This window comes from Emys orbicularis, chromosome 4 (assembly GCF_028017835.1).
Source record: "Emys orbicularis isolate rEmyOrb1 chromosome 4, rEmyOrb1.hap1, whole genome shotgun sequence".
Taxonomy (NCBI): Eukaryota; Metazoa; Chordata; order Testudines; family Emydidae; genus Emys; species Emys orbicularis.
In genome coordinates this window covers 103,708,400-103,727,519 of record NC_088686.1, presented here as the reverse complement: position 1 = coordinate 103,727,519, position 19,120 = coordinate 103,708,400, and the positions used below count along the sequence as shown (strand labels likewise).

General features: G+C 39.4%; 1 protein-coding gene across 1 annotated transcript in view; it reads left to right on the top strand.

The window, feature by feature from the left end:
• The window catches only part of TUB (TUB bipartite transcription factor), a 275,151-nt gene extending 268,727 nt beyond the window's left edge, over positions 1-6,424 (top strand). The window contains exons 6-10 of the mRNA XM_065403837.1: positions 1,542-1,613; positions 3,084-3,202; positions 4,186-4,377; positions 4,899-5,011; positions 6,280-6,424. Coding sequence (XP_065259909.1) covers positions 1,542-1,613; positions 3,084-3,202; positions 4,186-4,377; positions 4,899-5,011; positions 6,280-6,424 — 641 coding nt within the window. The remainder of the gene's footprint in view (positions 1-1,541; positions 1,614-3,083; positions 3,203-4,185; positions 4,378-4,898; positions 5,012-6,279) is intronic.
• Positions 6,425-19,120: the final 12,696 nt, after the last annotated feature.

The window sequence follows — 19,120 nt, the reverse complement described above, 5'->3', positions numbered from 1 at the left end:
CCTACTCTCTTCCTAACCTCTTCAATCATCTTTAAATCATTTCACTTTACACCTGCTGTCTTTCATCTTTACTGCCACCAGCCTTCTGATCTCTGTTTCATTTAATGCAGCTGCTTCCAGGCCATAGAGTAATACTGTTAGTACACTGGTTTGATAAATTTTCCCTTTGATACTAGTTGTAATGTTTTTAACAATCCATAATCCCATCAATTTCTGTGCAGCACTTGTGGCTAAGGCACATCTCCTTTTAACCTCATCCTTGATGGCACAATTGGCACTGATCAAGCTTCCTAGGAACACATAAGATTCTACTTGTTCTATGACTTTGCTGCATCTGCATTTCAGCACTTTATCTTTTGTCCCTTTCCCAGATTCAGTCACTTCATCTTTTGGCATTTATTGTAACTCCAAGTTGACTACACCAATTTTCCAAGGTAGCAAAGGATGTCATTATTAATTCAAATGTGTCTGCCTGTTGTCATCTGCATGAGCTAAAGAGCTTAACTTCAGATCATTCAATGTTATGCCCTCCAAATAGTCTAATGTTCTTAATATTCAGTTGTAGAAAAGCGACTGTAATTCCATGTCCCCAGTTTGAAAAATTGGCTCTTGTTAAATAGCTTTTAAGGTTCTCAATGGGAGTCAAAGAATGAAGAGAGGGGCACGTCATCACACTCTCTTCAGGTAGTTCCTATTCTGTGTGATGGTGGTGGGTGAGCACAGGTCTTCGAATTCTAACAGGTATGGCCAAAATGACTAGTTAATCTATGAGCTCTGACTTCCCTTATACACAGGATATTGTTGGAGACTCTTTTGATGCCATTTTTGTATTGTTTGTTTCCATAGTAGGGAGAACTAAAGCAGTGGATGATGGGACCATGCCTGTTGCATCTCTAAGGGATACTTAACAATGTGTATGCATCTACTTGACCCCTATGCATTTGTGGGAGGATGAGCATTTGAAGTGATTGGAAATAGCAATAAAATAAAGAAAATAAAATAAAAATAAAGAAAAAATTAAATAAAAGCTACAACACAATTTCGATCAGTGTCAAAATTCAAACCTAAGAATATTGCCACAAGCATTTCAGCTAATATATGAGTCTGTATACTAGTTTGGTTCAATCTTTGCTTGCTGTGTGTACCCCTGTGTGTATCCCTGAATTATATCGGTGTGTCAAAGATCAAAAAGTAGACCAAAGACTCACAATGAAGAACTCACCCACAATGTGCTGAAAGATTAACAATGCAACCATTTAGCATGAATAATACATTCTGTAACCTCAGTTCTATAATTCAGCTCATTCTCATTTAATTCAAAATTCTGAAAGGGAGGTGACACCAGGTTTCAATGGGCCTAAGGTAAGTTTCAGTCTTCAACAAGTGATGGCTTTTATAAAGGAGAATATCTGAGAGTTATGGCAGCAGAAATGTGGCTTTACCCAGCAAGCCCTTAGTCATGTGTGGGGTCCTCTCATTAAGGATTGTGCATGTGATTAAGGGTTTGCAAAACCAAGCCCATGGATTTTTTCCTTTCCCAGATCCCCACGCAAATACATCCTGGTCCACTTCCACCTCCCAATCCAGTCTTGTGGCCCTGGATCATGTTCCAGGTAAGTACAGAAGGAAGAAGTTAACCCTGCCCCTACTGTTTATTTGGCTCCAAAGATCTTTGTTTAGTACTTGTCCTATTTACCCTTCTGTATTTGAATTAACGATCATGGAAATTCTTGACCAAAATTATGGAAAATAACTAATATTTTTGGAACATATTATGTAATCAAGCTGTAATTTCAGATTTGGACCAAAAGTGAAAGGTGGCTTCATTTACGTAAAACTCCCTTGGAAAACCAGGCCTGCTAGACTTCCCAGACCCCACCCACCTAGACCTTCTGCTGCCAAGTCCAACCTGGTCTTCAAACTTCCATTTCCTTAGACTCCTCAAAGTTTGTGTGGCGTGTGGCTGGGGCACTTGCGGGACTGACATATAAGTATTAAAGTGAAATGGATCAGTGACCTAAGGGATTCCCTCTGTTCTGGTCTTATTTTTACATACAAAAACATACATAAAAACAGAGTTTGATTTTATAATTTTTTCCCCCTCACACTAAGATCTGCTCCCCATGAGACAATATAGGAATAGCTAAGGCCCTACTTGAATTGCAGGATGATTGTCAAATAATTGCGGCAGAGTGTGGACAAGACACAGAAAAATCACAGAAAAGAAATAATGGACATTTATTAATTGCAGTAATTTGGAAAAGCCAAAGAAGACCTATTTGTTTAAGAAAACTTTGCTGGAACAATACAGACACTCCATGTTTGTTATGTTATGCCTGCTAATTTTTTTTTGATAACTGGACATTTTGCTGCAACTATATTACACTTATCAATGTGTGAGGCTGACAATGGGAGCCCCGCCTTGCGCAGGTGCTGACAGCCCAAGCCCCAGCTGCTATCAGCTTGGATAAATGGGGTTCTACTGTACTAGTGGTGAAAAAAGTATGTGTTGCAAACTTAAAAATGTATGCAAAATTGTGGACTGTGCAAAGTAAGCTAATTAAAATCAAAATTGTGGTGGAAGCCTAATCCACAATTTCTGCAATATCACATATTAAGTAGGGCCTTAGGAATAGCTAAAAATTAAATCTGACCATAATGTGGCAATTTTTTAGACCCCCGTGCAGCTGCAAAGGGCTGCCTTCACCGATCCGAATGGGGCTTTTATGATCTTGTATTTAAAGCACTCAACTAGGAGATCTGGATTTAGTTCCTGGCTCTGCCACACACTTCTTGTGTGTTCTTGGGTAAATCACTCAATCTCTATAAAACGGGGATAATGACACTTCCTTTCCTCCCACCCTTTGTATGTCTTGTGTATTTAGATTGTAAAGCTCTTCAGGGCAGGAGCTTTCTCTTAGTATGTGTTTGTACAGGACCTAGCACACTGGGACCCCAATCTCACCTGGGGCTTCTAGGTTTAACAGTAGGAGAAATACTAATCATCATTTGTATCCTGTATGCATGCATATGCAGCTTTAGTGTTTTCACATTTCATATAAACTTGTTTGCTTGCTCCTCAGGCATTTCAAGCAGCATGAATTTTGATGAAGAGGATGAGGATGATGAAGACAGCTCAAGTTCCTCCCAGTTAAACAGTAACACCCGACCTGGCTCTGCAACAAGCAAGAAATCAAACAAGGTTAGAAGGCAGAAGTGTTGCCTGTAGATTAATATGAACTGTGTCATTTCCAGGTCAGAAAGCCAGCGTTTTTTATCAGGGGCATTTTTTAATATAGCATCTTGAGGGAGGTTTGCTGTGGTACATCACAGGATTCAGAGAAGCAAGTAATGGAAAGGTTGAATAGAAGAGCGTCTTCTGAAAATCAAAAACTAGAGATGGGTGAAATGACCTGAAATTTCATTGAAAAGTCAACCCAAACATTCCCAGAAGTAAACACATAGCTAATATTACCTGAACGAAGAGACAGAAAAATAGGTAAACTAAATATCAAATTGTTAAAATAAAATTTTTGATGAGAGTTGGTGATAGGGAGAGAGATTTTGACTTTACTATTATCTCCATCTGTAGTCTCTCTCTCTGCTCCTGCCACTGGTACCCAAAGTGCTCTCAACTCTCTAGTACAGTCATTCTTAACCCTACTACCTCAACTGTAATCCATCCCCAAACAACCCACTTTTCCCTTTCGTGATCTCCCAATTGCCTACCTTTTCCAGATATGAACTTTCTCAGAATTGGGGGTATTCAGATCTAGGGTTTTGCGAAGGACTCATCCATAAATATTGAGCCAGATTCTGCCTTGCATTGGTTATGAGTCTGACTTTCTAGGTGCAACTAACTCCACTCCTTTTTTCCCGTATGTCCCCTGTGCAGGGGTGCAGTTGGCATCGGAGACTGTTCCAATGGCTTTACACCAGCTGAGGGGGGGGATTCTCATCTGAGCAGTTGCCTCCAAATCCCTCCCCTTTGCAGCACCTGAGAGGCATAAGGGGTCCAGAACAGGGGGAATGCAATGTGCTATGTTATTGCCATTATTATTATTATTTTTAAGAAAAGCTGTTTCTGCAGTGCAGCTGCTGACATGTTTCTTTAAACTCTTGTGTTTTCAGTCTTTCCTTTGTAATCGTAAAGTAAACATGAGGTAACCTTTCTTACTCTTCTAGGAGGCAGCCTCAGCTCCCAGCCCTTCCGCAAATGAGCCTGTCATAGATGTTGATGACCTGGAGGAGTTTGCTGTGAGACCTGCTCCACAGGGCGTCACCGTCAAATGCCGAATCACAAGAGACAAGAAGGGAATGGACCGAGGAATGTACCCTACCTATTACCTCCACTTGGAAAGGGAGGATGGTAAAAAGGTCATAAAATATACCTGAATGACATACCAGTTGCACCTGAACTTAAAACCATTAAAAGTGTCTTCAGAATTTTTATGTAGCCAGTAGAATTATATATTTCCTTTGACTAAGGGTTTGGTACTATGCAACGTGTCACCACATTACATTTACTTTCCCATTCTTTATCTTACTATTTGGTCTTAGAAGAGTCAATGCCTGGCAGCTGAAAATCGTTAGCAACTGAGGCTCCTTGCCCTTTGCGACTGAAAGGCTTCTATTTTCACTTCCCTTGGAGGAGCCAGTACAAGCTAGAATTAAACATTTAACAAAGCATATCAGGTTTAATTATTTAAACCATAAATAATGGATTGAAGGAAGAAGCAGTTACTGCGCCTTGCTGGCTTTTACCCATTTTTGCTAAGTCTCAGGTGACTGCGTCTGCTGCTGATGATAAACCTCGGGAACATTGCCCATTTATTGGGAGGATGGGGTGTTAAATATTCTTTGACATTCTACAATGTGACATTTTCTGCATTCCTTAGGTATTTCTATTAGCCGGAAGGAAGCGAAAGAAGAGCAAAACCTCTAATTACCTCATCTCTATAGACCCAACTGACCTGTCTCGAGGTGGAGAGAGTTTCATTGGAAAACTAAGGTAAACATTTAAGCACCCAAGACAGAGAGGAAGGAATATATGTTTTCTTGACAGAATATTCAGTTTCGTTGCAATTATGATACCTGTACATTCTGTAAATTAAAAAGAGGGCTTATCCTTAGTTACAGTCTTGGTTATATCATGTGACTCTAGGCCTTGGGTAAAATTTTCAAAAGTACCTAAGTTCCATTTTTAAAAGTGATTTAGGTATGTAGGATCCTAAATCTTATTGAAAGCTAATGGGACAGATTTCCTAATCTATTTAGGTGCCTACCAATGCGGATATGCACCTACGGGGATTTTCAAAAGCATCTAAGCAGATTAGGTGCCTAACTCCCATTGATTTAAATACCATTGAAAATCTGCCCTTAGGCCCTTTTGAAAATTTTACCCCTGTCTCCTGCCATTTAATAAAAGCCTTAAACTGCATTGTGATAAATGGGCGGGGGGGGGGAGCTCCCTTTTATGGACACCTAGCCAGCCAGTTAGCTATAAAATTCCTCTTAGTAACTGTTCTCTACTTGCTTTGCCTGTAAAGGGTTAACAAGCCAACAGGCAAAAAGAAAGGAGTGGGCACCTGACCAAAAGAGCCAATGGGAGGGCTAGAACTTTTTAAAACTGGGGGGGGGGGGAATTTCCCTTTTTCTATGTGTTGTGGTTCCCCGGAGAGCGGAGACACAGAGTAGCAATGCTGTAAGAAGCCCCAGGTGAGATTGGGGTCCCAGTATGTTATTGCACACACATATTTTAGTTATTTATTTCTTTAGATTTCTAAAAAAAAATATACAGAAAAGTACTTATCTATTGGTCTAGGCACCTTTGATAGAACTTAAGAAAACCATCCAACTAAAACAGCAACTCAACAGAAACTCCCAACAAAACTCAGCCTCATGAGTGTCTTAAGCATCATACATGATACTCAAATTATTTAACTCTTTTTTTATATATGATCTGCATTGAAAATGGCACTGTAGATTAACTAGAACTGTACTGCTTCTTTTATGTCTGATTTATTGCCTCTTGATCTTGGTAGATTACAAGAATTCTCCCAGAACAGTGCAATAATAGGGACAGTCACTATAACATGCATCTTGTAATATCCTGCCCCCCAGAGGTGCATGTATATTTAGGATTTCAGATGACCACTTTATTTACAGTTAATAGAATATTATGGGTTTTTTACCACTTGAGGCTCTGATATGATAAGGGACTAGATAATTCAGGCAGTATTGTCGACAAAAGTAATTTGTCTTCCTGTTTTTTGATAGATCAAATCTTATGGGGACTAAGTTTACAGTATATGACAATGGAGTAAATCCAATGAAAACAACATCAAGCCTAGAAGCAAGTAACCTGCGTCAGGAGCTAGCTGCTATTTGCTATGTAAGTACTGCTCTCAGGCAAAGCCTGTAAGGAGTGGGAGTCAATTTTCAAAACATTGGGCCTGGTTCTCTTCTCACTTACACTGGTATAAGTCAGAATTCACTCCCTGAACAACTCAGGCTCCCAGTTTCAAATTGTCTCTCAGGAAGACAAGGAAACTTAACAGGAAGTAGAGGTAAGAAATGTATCCACATGTACGCCTCGTCTCCAGCCAGATTGCCATCTGACAGGCCCCTCATCTCCAGTCAGAAGACCTCAGAGCTGTGGTACTATGGGGATAGAATGCTTTACACTCCTGTACATATCTTATGGGAACTGTAGCTGTGGGGACAAAATTACTACCAGTAAAACATGATCAGCAGCAATGGCACCCTGGAGATGGCATCTATGATCCAGTAGAGTTCACAGGGAGCTGGGCAGGTAGGTCTGAAATGGTCCCTTGGAGAGAAAGAGAGAGTGCATGTCTCCCCCTGAAGGAACCAAGAGCATCTGGCCTCTTCCTGGCTCCAGTATGATGTGGACCAGCTAGCCACACCATCCCCTCCCCCCAGCTTGAGAGGGTGAGTCTCGGGCTGTAAGAAACAATCTGTCTGGAGTGATGGATGGTGCGCTGAATGACCTGGAGGATTGTCAGCACATGAAAACCAAAATGAGGGGCCCCTCCACTTCCATGGGCATGACTCCAGGCAATAGGGTCAATGATATTACCAACATTAACATGCTTTTTTTGTTGGGGCGTGGGGTTGGTTCTGTCTTAGTGCAGATGACACAACACCATTTCCCCCACCCATTAACCCACCCCTTCACTCTGGTGTCTGGGCGCTTCACGTCCGCCCCTTCAGATTTTCAGCAAACAATACCTTTAAAATCATAAACTCAAGAATTTGACTTCACTTTATATTTAGACTTCAGTTTCACTGACATAGAGGCACTTACATGTCTAGTGAATTATTTTTACTGACTTTTGTAATGTGGCATTCCCTGTAGCAGAGCAACTGATCTGCTGCTGCTAGCCAGGAGTAGGAGTAAAAAAATAAAAACAACTTTTTATATGTATTAAAAAAGAGAAATATGCAAATGAAGTGATATATAGCTATAGATATAGTTATAAAATATGCAAATTGAAGCATTGTATCATTTGCATGGAATCACCAGATATTTGGACATTGCAGATAAAAACCCCACCGTAGTCAATGGAGTTAGCGACTACATGCATAAAACTAATGTAAGTGAGATCAGAATCATACCCACTGTTGGGTGAGTTTGGATAAAACAGATTAATGAGTTTGCTTCTATGCCTATTACTAGATCAGTGTGTTTAAAACTTACAAGTATATATAAAAAAAATTACATAGTTAAGATTATTACTTGTTCCACTGATCTTTTAATATTTCAGAAGAAAAATTATTAGATTTGCAAATGCGCTCTGACCACAGCACAAAAGGTGATCTGGATTTGATTTGATTTGATTAATGAAACTGCCTGTTAAAGTAAAGGTTGTTTGTACTGATTGCAGCACAAATGCAGTGCAGTAAAGTACCACACAGATGGTATTCAAAACAACTTTATCCTAAGGTGACCTTTTTAATTCCAGGTTTGGGTTTCCCTTGAGTAAAAACTACTCACTGTAACAAACATCTGATGTCAGATGTGAAACCCAACTCCCTCTTAGTTCATATTGATCAAGTCCCCTTTTGGAGAAAGCTTTGCCAGCAACAACCAGCATACTGAATCTGACCAGTATGCCTCATTTATCCAAACAAAATGAAAGACTGGCAATAACTTCATTGTTAATTGTAAGATAAATGCACTGAAATCCCTAATTGTGGAGCTCCCCTCTGTGTTATGCTCCAAGCACTATGGCTGAAGTAAGTGAAGGGCAAAGTAATTGTTTGTACTCTCAACACAGAGAATCTTATCGTGACAGCAGAATAGTTGATTAATAAATCTTCAGCAGCACCTAAAGGCCAATTTCAGAATAGCTGTGCTTTTGTAAACGTATCTGAAGTAAGATTTTAGTGAGATGCAGAGGTCTGGCTGTATGCTTAGCAGCAAGACTGTTTGCCATGTTCAACGCTTACCCCGTTAAGTTCTGAATAGCACACAATTCAGTTTGCTCCAGACTCAGTAAGTTGGGTGCTTAGATAATAAAAAATATCTGATCCCGTTTCCATTGTAGTTAATGAAAAAACTCCCACTGACTTCAGTGGATGTTGCTCAGGCTCTAAATCACTTGCACAGTGAGGTAGATAGTATATCTTAGCATGTTTTGATGTAGTGAGAGTTTTGGCCTTGGGTGTGATTCAACAGTAAATAAGTTCTACAAAAAGGCACTGGTGTGTATATGTAGTTAAGATAGGAAGGGAATGAAACCAAGGAAAGACAGTGGATATCATCGATCCAATTTCTGTATTCCCTATAGAACTATTTGCATGCGAGCAGTTGGGGTGTATAGTACGAGGATTTTATAACTATTATTGTAACAAAACACATACTAGCCTAAATTTACACTGTGTTTTAAAAGGCAGAGTATGGAAAAGTTCTACGCTCCATTGATTAACTATATGAATCACCATTATACTATTCCCAGGAACAACACAATGGTCAGGTAAATGGCAGATAATCCATCACCTAAACACACAGGAGCAGCTCTTCAACTGATTTAACTCACTATAGCTTCAATAAAGTCAATTGAGCTATTGCCATTTACAGGAGCAGAGGATCTGGTCCACAGAATCTATTTTTGAGCTCCTTTGCACCAGTGTAGATCAAGACTGTATTACAGTAAATGGAGTTACAGTGGGGTCAGATCAGATTTTGGTCTATTTTCCCCAAATAGCACTAGTCACAGCCCTGGAGTAAAAATGTATTTATTACAAAATTATTGGGCGGAAGAGAATGACGGAGGAGATCTGGAAAATTTACTTTATTTGGATGATGATATGTTGGAAAGTTCTGCGCTTAATTTAAGCTCCTTTTCCTTCCCTACTTGCTTTATTTATGTATTCCATGTTTATGCAGAACTGAATTTTAATGTTGCAGCTTGATGTTGGCAAAATGATTACATCCATTGATATACACTTTCATAAAGCCTTTTAGTGATTTACTCATCAACGGTATAATTTACAGTGTGAAATCAGTACTTTCCTCCCTTCAGTTCCCTTTTCATTTAGCAAAAGCATTAATTTTAGTTTTTACTAGAAAGTCTGATGAATATGTTACTGAAGTTTCAGGGGGCTAATGTATTCTTGTTGTGAGTAATGTTATACGGCATTAGTGTTTAACTCCAGCTTTCGCAGTCTCCAGCCACATTGGTGTCTCAATGGATTGCTCAACTCCAGCTTGAAAATAAATGCTCAAGACACTGAAAACCAGTATTGTCAATAATTAGTGGAAGATAAGCCTAGGCACGAATTTCTTCACAGAAGTTGGCTCTTGCTGTGTTATCTAAGCTTGCTCTGGCTTGCGAATGCTGTTGGCAAATCTATTAGTTTGGGTCTCACTATTATACAGGCATCAAATAGAAATTCCCAGCTGAAATGATGACCTTTTTTTACTCTGTCAAAGACCTTGACAGAAGCATTTTGTAAAATAAGCAGAAAGCTTTCAATTACTGTCCTAGAGACATAAAAATCCATCTGTCTCTTCTGTACCCAATGGGATTTATCCAGCATAGCTGAAAATCTTTTGCAGGATTGGTAGAATGGAATGTTTGTTGAAATAACTGGGGTGATTTCAGAAATTTGAAGTATGACAAAGGCTTCATCTGCATGCGGGAATTTTAGGCCTACATTTTCAAAAGTGACTATAAATGAGGGGTGCCTTAATTTTTGGGTGCCCAACTTGAGACATCATAAAGGGCTCTGTTTTTTTTTTCACCCTCAACACTGTATGAAAAATCAGGCCCTTTCTAGGCGTTTCCAGTTGAGTACCCAAAAATGAGGCCTCCAAATTCAAGAGTCACTTTTGAAAATTCCCACGGGTTGAGCTGCACCTGTCCTAATGTAGATGAGGCTCTTGACAGGTTCTGGTGTCTCCCTGGGGTAGTTGAACTGATGGTAAAGCATGTCACTGACTTCAGTGGGCACAGAGATAGGCCCCCATGGAGTGATTTGAGAATGCCACCTTTGCAGGTTATCGCCCCTTGAAGACAGAAGAGGGTGAGGGAGAATAATAGCTCTGACGACAAGTAGGGACTGAAAAGAGAAATCAGACTATGGGTCTATTTTGATTTTGGCACTTACCTTTTGAGAGACTCTCGGTTACCATGGCGGCGGGCACGGTTAAAACCTGAGTAGATAGCAAAGTTACATTTAATACGAAATACAATATTTTGCATGGACATACCTTGGCACCAATGTTTTTTTTCCTCTACCGCCTCCGCCTCTGTAACTAAGAAAACCTGCCTTCGTGATACCATGTTTGTTTGTTTTGTCATTCTCATCTCCAAGCCTACCATATTTGAAGACTTTACAAATCAAACCAATACTAACAGATGCTAACATTGGCAGCTCTTTCTCTTTTGCTTTTGTACTGGCTGTGGAATGAAAGGAAGCTAGGTTTCTTTGTTTCCTCTCTCTCTTCATTAAAATGTGTGTGTGCATTTAGCGGTTATGAAATTATAACCGCAATTTATTGTGATAACTAGTGGTACCCAGACATTCTGGTTATTTCATATCTGTTTTCAACAATTAATGATTTTTTATCTGCATTAATGTAGCTAGCAGCCTGTCCTAGAAGCTTTGTCACAGAGGGCTTTATGGCAGACTACTATATTTCCATTTTTCCTGTTGTCAGAACCGTTAAGATAGAGAGGTTGACAGTGCTGATGAATGCGGGCAATTCAGATGGTTTTTGAGTGGATTCATAATGGGCTGATGACACTGCTTTATCCTCTGTGTTAAAGAAGTTAACTTCCAAGATTAAAAATAAGAAGCATTACAAATACTTTTTCTAAAAAATTTTTAGGAAACAAATGTCTTGGGATTTAAAGGACCTCGCAAAATGAGTGTGGTCATACCAGGAATGAATATGGACCATGAAAGAGTTTCTATCCGACCACGTAATGTAAGTCACAATGTGTCTCAATAATTAAAATTACTTAAGGATGTCCTCTTTCCCCCAGATTGGTAATGTTTCTACTTCTGAAGGGTTGGATGTTAGAGATTTGTTCTGTTTGTACAGCACCTAGCACAATTGGGTCCTGGTCTGTGGCTGGGGCTCCTAGGCGCTACCATGTTACAAATAATAAATACTAATACATTTCAGAGATCAGCTACGGACTAGGATTTTCAAAGGTGCCTATAGGATTTGGATACCCAAGTCCAATTAAAATACTTTACATTCCTTTGTTTTGTTTTTATTTGTACTGTGATAATTGAAGTTAAGGGTGACAATTAAGGAGGTAAGGTTGAAGTTGTTAATCCCCTTTCCCCTTAGAGAGTGCTAACCTGAAGTTTGTGTGTGTGATGTATGCAGGAACATGAAACGCTTCTTGCAAGATGGCAGAACAAAAATACAGAGAGCGTCATTGAGCTGCATAACAAAACTCCAGTCTGGAATGATGACACCCAGTCCTATGTTTTAAATTTCCATGGTCGAGTCACACAGGCCTCTGTGAAAAACTTCCAAATTATTCACGATAATGATCGTAAGTGTAGATCACCGAGCTAAACTGATTAGAAACAACACTTGTTTTGTACACACTATAACACTGATTCTATCCTGACAATTCAGATCAGATCGTGTTTTACACCTACTGGGACAGATTTTTGCTGTGCTCCCTGAAAGGTGCAGCGTGGAAGATGCAGTGTAGGGGTAAAAGTTGCTTTATGCCACCTTTCTACTTTCTGGATTCTAGGCTGCTGCAGAGGCCGGTTAGGCCCCCCCAGTGTAAACTGAGCAGCACTGCAGGCTATGCTAATTTACAGCAGCCTCCTCCCGGCTACCTATGGACAGGGCAGCAACCCAGGATTCCCTGTAGCAGTCAGTACTGTGCTATTTCCTGGTCTGCCCCAGCACACTCCTTTACATAAGGGCCTGCATTAATCCTTTGCTGGGGAAATTCTACTCCAACCATTTGTGGCTCTTTTCTGGCCCCTCTATGCCCTCTGTGTGCACTTGGTGAGTGGGGCCAGAATCTGCCCCATTATGCACTCTCATAACTCACAGGTGTAGATGACACAAGGAAGATGCAGATGTATCGGACCAGTGTCTTGTCTAGGACAGTGAGGGTGCTGAAGGCTTGGTAAGATCAACATTGTGAAGATCATGTGTGGGAATTGGTAGTGCCAGCCTCTGAGAGCTATATGGTATTTTAAACATTTGCCAAGGCTTCTAAGTGACGCTGAAATTCACACTGCACAATTACCTTTGCAGTGTTTCTCGGTCAAGTGTGTACGTTCACAGTAGCAGAAAGGCAGCACAGTTACACCCGTACTCACCCCCTCTCTCACTCTTTCTCCCAATCCTCTGCCTGCCTGACCTTGCTTCTGTTGAAATCAATGGGAGCAGAATTAGATCTTGTCTGGTATGAGTGAAATTCTCCCCTGTGCAGAGGGTCAACCCAAGATCTATGCATAAGTCTTGTGCTGGCCTTCTACATAGAGGTGAATTTCATGCTTATGAATGCAAGGGAATAGTAGCCTGACTTTTTTTTTTTTTTTAAACCCATTGGTTACCTGGCTAAAATTTTAAAGGAAAACACACATAAGGACTTTATTCCTGCAATTTGTCCTCATTCAAATTGTCCTCATATGAATAGTCCCATTGAAGTCATGACTACTTCTCTGAGTACGTTATAGCATTCAATCCATCTATCACAGGGTTTGGGGGGCAATGGGTTGGTATTGAACACACATTTATTTAATAGGGCTGTAGTCAAAACTAACACTTATGACTTTTATTACAGCTGACTATATAGTGATGCAGTTTGGCCGTGTGGCTGAGGATGTATTCACCATGGACTACAACTACCCAATGTGTGCACTACAAGCCTTTGCTATTGCCCTCTCCAGCTTTGACAGCAAATTGGCTTGTGAGTAAACAGGAGTGGTAGAGTCTCTACACAGCTGAGCAGTATGCCACAAGGGAAAACAACATGATTCCAAATTCTCACTGGTATCATTTATGGTTCATACAAACCAGGCCAGGTAAAATTCATTTTTGGAAGGACCACCATATTGCTGGGGAGAAAATAATTGGAATCTTTTAAACATTCAGGACATTCAGGAAATATTGTTTTATCTGTTATATATTTTTCTGGAAGTGGCATCAAGTTTCTGTAAATAAAAGTCCTGTCTGATATTCTTAGCTATGTTATGGAGAGGTGCCATGATGTACTGAACCCCATGGCTCAAGTAACACCATTCCCAGTGGTGAGTCTTTTCTAAATCCATGAAAGCTATCTTTAAAAAAAAAAAAAGTCTGTTTTTATGTTTAAGTAGTATTCAGAGGCTGTAATCAGACCTCAAGATTGTGTTGAATACTTTGAAGTTCACATCACCTGACACAGAAGAAAAGATCACCAAAAAAGATGCACTTTTTGGACAGACAAGGATCTCGTGTAATATAAAACCAAGTCTAAGGGTGGAAGGCCTATATTGGACTGAACTTGATTTGTTGCTATTATTTATGTGGAGGAGCAGGATGAGTTTTAATTATAGTAGGAGAAAAAGGAGAAGTAGACAGCACAAAATAATGTTGCACAAGCCACTTGAATTCTAAGATGTCATTTTTTTTATGTTTTAACATCTATTTGCTTTTAAGTTCTGTTTCAAATGAAAACCTATTGGAATTCTAGAAAGGGGGGGGGGAATCTGAATGCCAGCATTTTGGCATGCTGGGTCTTTGGAATTATATCCTTATATATCCCTATATCAATTCAGATACATATTTTGTGTCAAGTGATATAAATATTTGGATAAAGATCGCTTCACAGAGCTGCATCATTATTTTAAGCCAGTTGTGTGAATGACTAAGGAAAGTAGTAGAAATAATATATTAAATTAGTCTGGCCTTTTGTGATTTAAATTTTGGATATTGAGTTTTGTCAAATCTACAGTAACAATTTTCATATTTATTTCTCATTGTAAAAGTGCTTGAAATCTATTTTACATTATAATGTAAAAGTGCCAGCTACTGAGCTAAATTCTTCTAGGCAAATATAGTGTACATTACAGACAAATTAGGTTCATTCAGGACATACAAATTGCTTATAATAGGATTTTTTTTTGTTTCATCTTTTCTGATAGGTCTGGGATATATAAACAAATATCATTTCAAAATACAAGCTCTCCACTCAGCTTTCTTGCATTGTAAACGTCTCAAAAGTCATCAAGGAAAGACTTCAACTATGAGAATTGCGTAAAACCCCATTTAAAAATAATGGAGATCCTGAGTCTTACTTCTGTTTTCCCATACAATAGTATTACCCCAAACTAACACATAACAGTTTATCAGAAGAGCTTTAAATATTGGAGTAACATTTTATATTGTGCTTATTAAAAAACCCTTTTTTTATACTTAATAGAATATCTACGTTATATAACCAAAGATTATATAATGAGAAAATGAGATCAGATCTGCTTGTCTCATAGCTTCCAGTCCCTGTGTGACTGTAGGGGACAGGCCATCAGGACAGGTTGTGCCATTTGGACTGTATGATTTCAACTAATAAGAGAAATACGTTTTATTCTGTGCCTCTGCCTCCAGGTCTCATTACAGATATAGGGACAAGGAAATTCCAGTGGACAAATGTGCTTGCAGTTGGATTGTTATTGCTTAATTTACAGTTTTATATGAACATTTGTTTTAGAGGGAATAAACCCATTTCAAATCCCATTGAAGTCAATGGAGAGAAGCCTCCTGGCTTTGATGAGGGGTTCACCCCTGGCCCAACCTATTGAATGTGTTCTAAACAATGGCAGAGACTGCCCTTCATCTTCAATCTTTTCACAAAAGAAATATTTTCTTCCTGTAGTATAAAATAAGAAAGAAAGAGATCTCCTGATCTGAGATAAAAGAGCAGTGAGTTCCTACAATGAATGATAAAAATGGTAATCAACCAGGATTTGCAGTTTTCATTATTCAGCACTTTGCTAGTATGAGACCCCAGCAGACAGGTGTGGTCTCCTCTCTGTCAACTGTTGAGTTATTGCACCAGACCTGAGGCACTCTCTCAGCCCCTGTCCATTATCTGATTTTGAATTTTAACAAACAAATGGCATTCGTGTTACTATATGACAACTCCGACGCTTACGCAGTGCTTCTAGTACTAGCTAGAGTTTCGGTTCAGCCCATTGCAAAGATATACAATTTGTTGAATTTGGATTTGGTTTGGATTTCCAAGCTGTAGAAGGTGTTGGAATCTGGAGGTTTGATTCTGGCCATCTCCAATGATAATTATATGCCTAGAAAATGGCATGTAGCATTGCCATGTACTTCTATCTACTTGCAAAATCCACTCAAAAGAACAGAATGTCTTAGTCCATTTTCTTTTAATTGGATGAGAAAATGGCCTGTAAGTTACATTGGAAAGAATCTTGCCTCCAGTCTTCCTAATGTTACTTCACAGTACCATAAAACAGTGCTAGCTAAGTAACTGCAAAGGGAAATTCTTTACAGTAGTCACTAGAAGATGAATAGCTTGTATAGAGAAGGGTCTTCATCACCCAGAGCACCCCCACATCAACAAAGAGAATAGAAAACATAACAAAAATTCTGAGACAACTGACTCAGCAAGAAACACCAGCTATGAGTATCACCCCAACCTTTGTGATTAGGATTTTCAAAGGAGTCTACAGGAATGAGCTGCCCAAATCTCACTAAAATCCCATGGCATTTTTTGTAGGAGTTCACTCTGGTGTCCTTACCCTTGCCTGAGGATTGTAAAGCAAGATGCTGTGTTCTGTTCAGGCACCCGGCTGCCATCTTTTGCCCCAGATGTGGCCACATTTCAGTGGTGACATAGCTATTTTGTGAAATGTGTGGGACATTTCTGGATGAAAGACACTACTACATATGAATATTTTTAGGTTCTAACTCCTCTCCCCCCAAATCTTTCATTCTTGCCATCTTGTTAAGCATACAGATTCTACCTAAACAAAGCACAATATGTGGGATTGCATAGATCCCAAGAAAGTAGATCGTGCCTTGCACAATAAAAATGCATTTTGTAAATATTTTCAAAGGTATCTGCCTTCCCAAATAACCTGTTCGACAGGTCTCCAAATTAGGCTTGCTGGTAAAAGAGTGCTAGGACCAATATCTTCTGAAATTCCTTCATATCTGCATAAGAACAATATCAAGTCATATAATTCCCCTACAATGTCCCAGTGAGAATTTGGTTAGAATTGACTTCATAATGTGTTAGCTGTAAGTAGTGATGATTTAATCTTGCTTCTGTTATTAATTTTGGCAGGGAGTCATAAAGAAACTGTGCCTGAATTGCTTATAGGCGAATATCCTACTCTTTAATGTGACTTCTTAATTTAACTTGTCACTTTAACAACTAGATTATTGACATCAAATCATTTCTTCCTGGCCTCTATCTAATTTTCTTCATCTCTGAAGCTCTACTACTGCTAGTCCGCCTCCTCTCTCCAAGCCCATTATCTTTTATTCTAAGATGTATAAGCCAAAGTGCTTGTTTTGGCAATATCATTCAGTGAATCAGCTGTATAGCACCATCAGGTGCACATCCAATGATGCCCCCACAATGGGGAGGTTTATGGGGGCTGAATTTGGCCCTTTGGCTTTACAGTGAAGTAAGTTAACACATTAAGAGGCAAGTGGATACAAAGAGCTTGTCTGAAATATAATCAGAATTTCAATGATTTTAGGAAACATAGTAATAGCAGTTTCCAAGCCAGTGGCAAATCAGTGGGCAACACTGTCCAGAAGCCTGGAGTTTCTGTTACGAAAATTCTCTTTGTAGGGTTATCTTCTTTGTCCTTTTGGTAAGGTTGAAAGTGATTCTATAAAATGCAACATGTCAGTGCTGCTAAACTGAGTCCACATCTTAGAAGCTAACCATCATCCCACTCCGAGGGAATGAATGTCGCTTAGAAAAAAAGAGGTTGGGTGAAGCTTCATCGCGCAGTAGTAATAACTAGGCCTTTATTACGAATTCTGAAACCATGGAAATCCACTCAAGTGTCTTTCCAATTTATTTCTGCATGAATCACTTATTTTTCAAGTTACCTTACAATAGTATTGATATCTCCAGACCATTGTGGTTGCATAGCACCATAAATGAGCACTGTTCTCACTCTAGAAATACATTTCTACATACACTCTAGAAGGGGACCCATAATAAAATCCTATAACTCAACACCCCAAACTTTAAGAGGGTCTGGAATCTTATCAGGGCTCTGGAACCAAATTAATGCTGACCATTCTTTGTATAATGCTGAACCAAAGCCCTGGATGCAAAGCTTCTGGCCCATCTCTAGCTTTTGATGAATGAATTTTCAGTGAACTGCAACCAGCATAGACATTATGGGTGAGATTTTCAAAAGTGCTCAGCATTGTAGCCCAATGAAAAATCCCACCCTGTATTTTCTCTGCCAGGTCAGCCCAGGGGTACAGAAAACTTTACTTAAATAGGTCCAATGTGACCTCTTGCGTTTTTAGCAACTTTTCATAGCATTAATTTATTTGTTTTGCAGTAGTGACCTGCTGTACAGAGTCAGTGTAGGAGACAATCCTTGCCCTGCAGATTGGTACCAGTAGATTTAGTCTTTGATTACAGAACAGGATAGGACAGTCTTTCTTCCTGATCCTGCAAAGAGCTGATGGACTCTTACACCTAAGTGGTGCCACTGATATTTGGCAGGTGCTCAGAGATACAGTCAATGGATCTCTGCACAGCATAAGAGTCTGCCTCTACTAACCTTTTGCAGGACAGGATCCTGATGCTGTCAATTTCTAAACTGGCTGAAAACACATGATCTTGTGACTCAATAAGAAAACACATGTACAATTTGTACTGAAGTAGGCTCTTGCCCGTAGAATACCTCTTCGGATAAATCTGGATACCACATTTAGTAGAATGGCACAGAGTGGCTCCCTTTATTAGAAGTATGGGTTGATTCTCACATTTCTTGTCAAATCTCCATAAAGGACACATTTGTGGTTACTGGAAAAACATTGCTCTCCATTCTTATATAAACTTCAGTTTGGCCTTAGATCTTTCTGCAGATGAAGACTATACATGTCATTACACACCATTGATTTTCCCCTAGCTAATCACACATGAACACTACAGACTCCTCCCATGCACACTGCTATGTGAAAATACAGTCCGTCCGTTTGCTTCTGCCCCACTAAACTCCCTTTTAGATTTCCTAATCAGTAGCCACCTAAAATTGTTTTGTTGCCTTTTTAGTGTTTGCTTTGATATTGCAGCTGTCTGATGAGGAGAAAAAGATTTGTGAAAATACTTTCCATTTCGTTTTTGTTTTTCAGAAATTTCAAAATATTTTGCTCTGTGTACGCTGAACTCGAGCTCAGTAGCTGACACTCAGAAATACATTTGAGTTGGAAGAAATTGCATTAATACTTTTTAAAGCGTTGTATTTTATTTAACTGCCAAGGGGGTATAAATAATTCTTTTTAGACAGGTGCATGTTTGTCAGAACCCTTGCTAAGGAGACTTGAACTATGTGAGTTTTCTTGAAAGCCTGTTTATTAGGTACAGTGTACTGGTATGTCAAATTGCTTTAT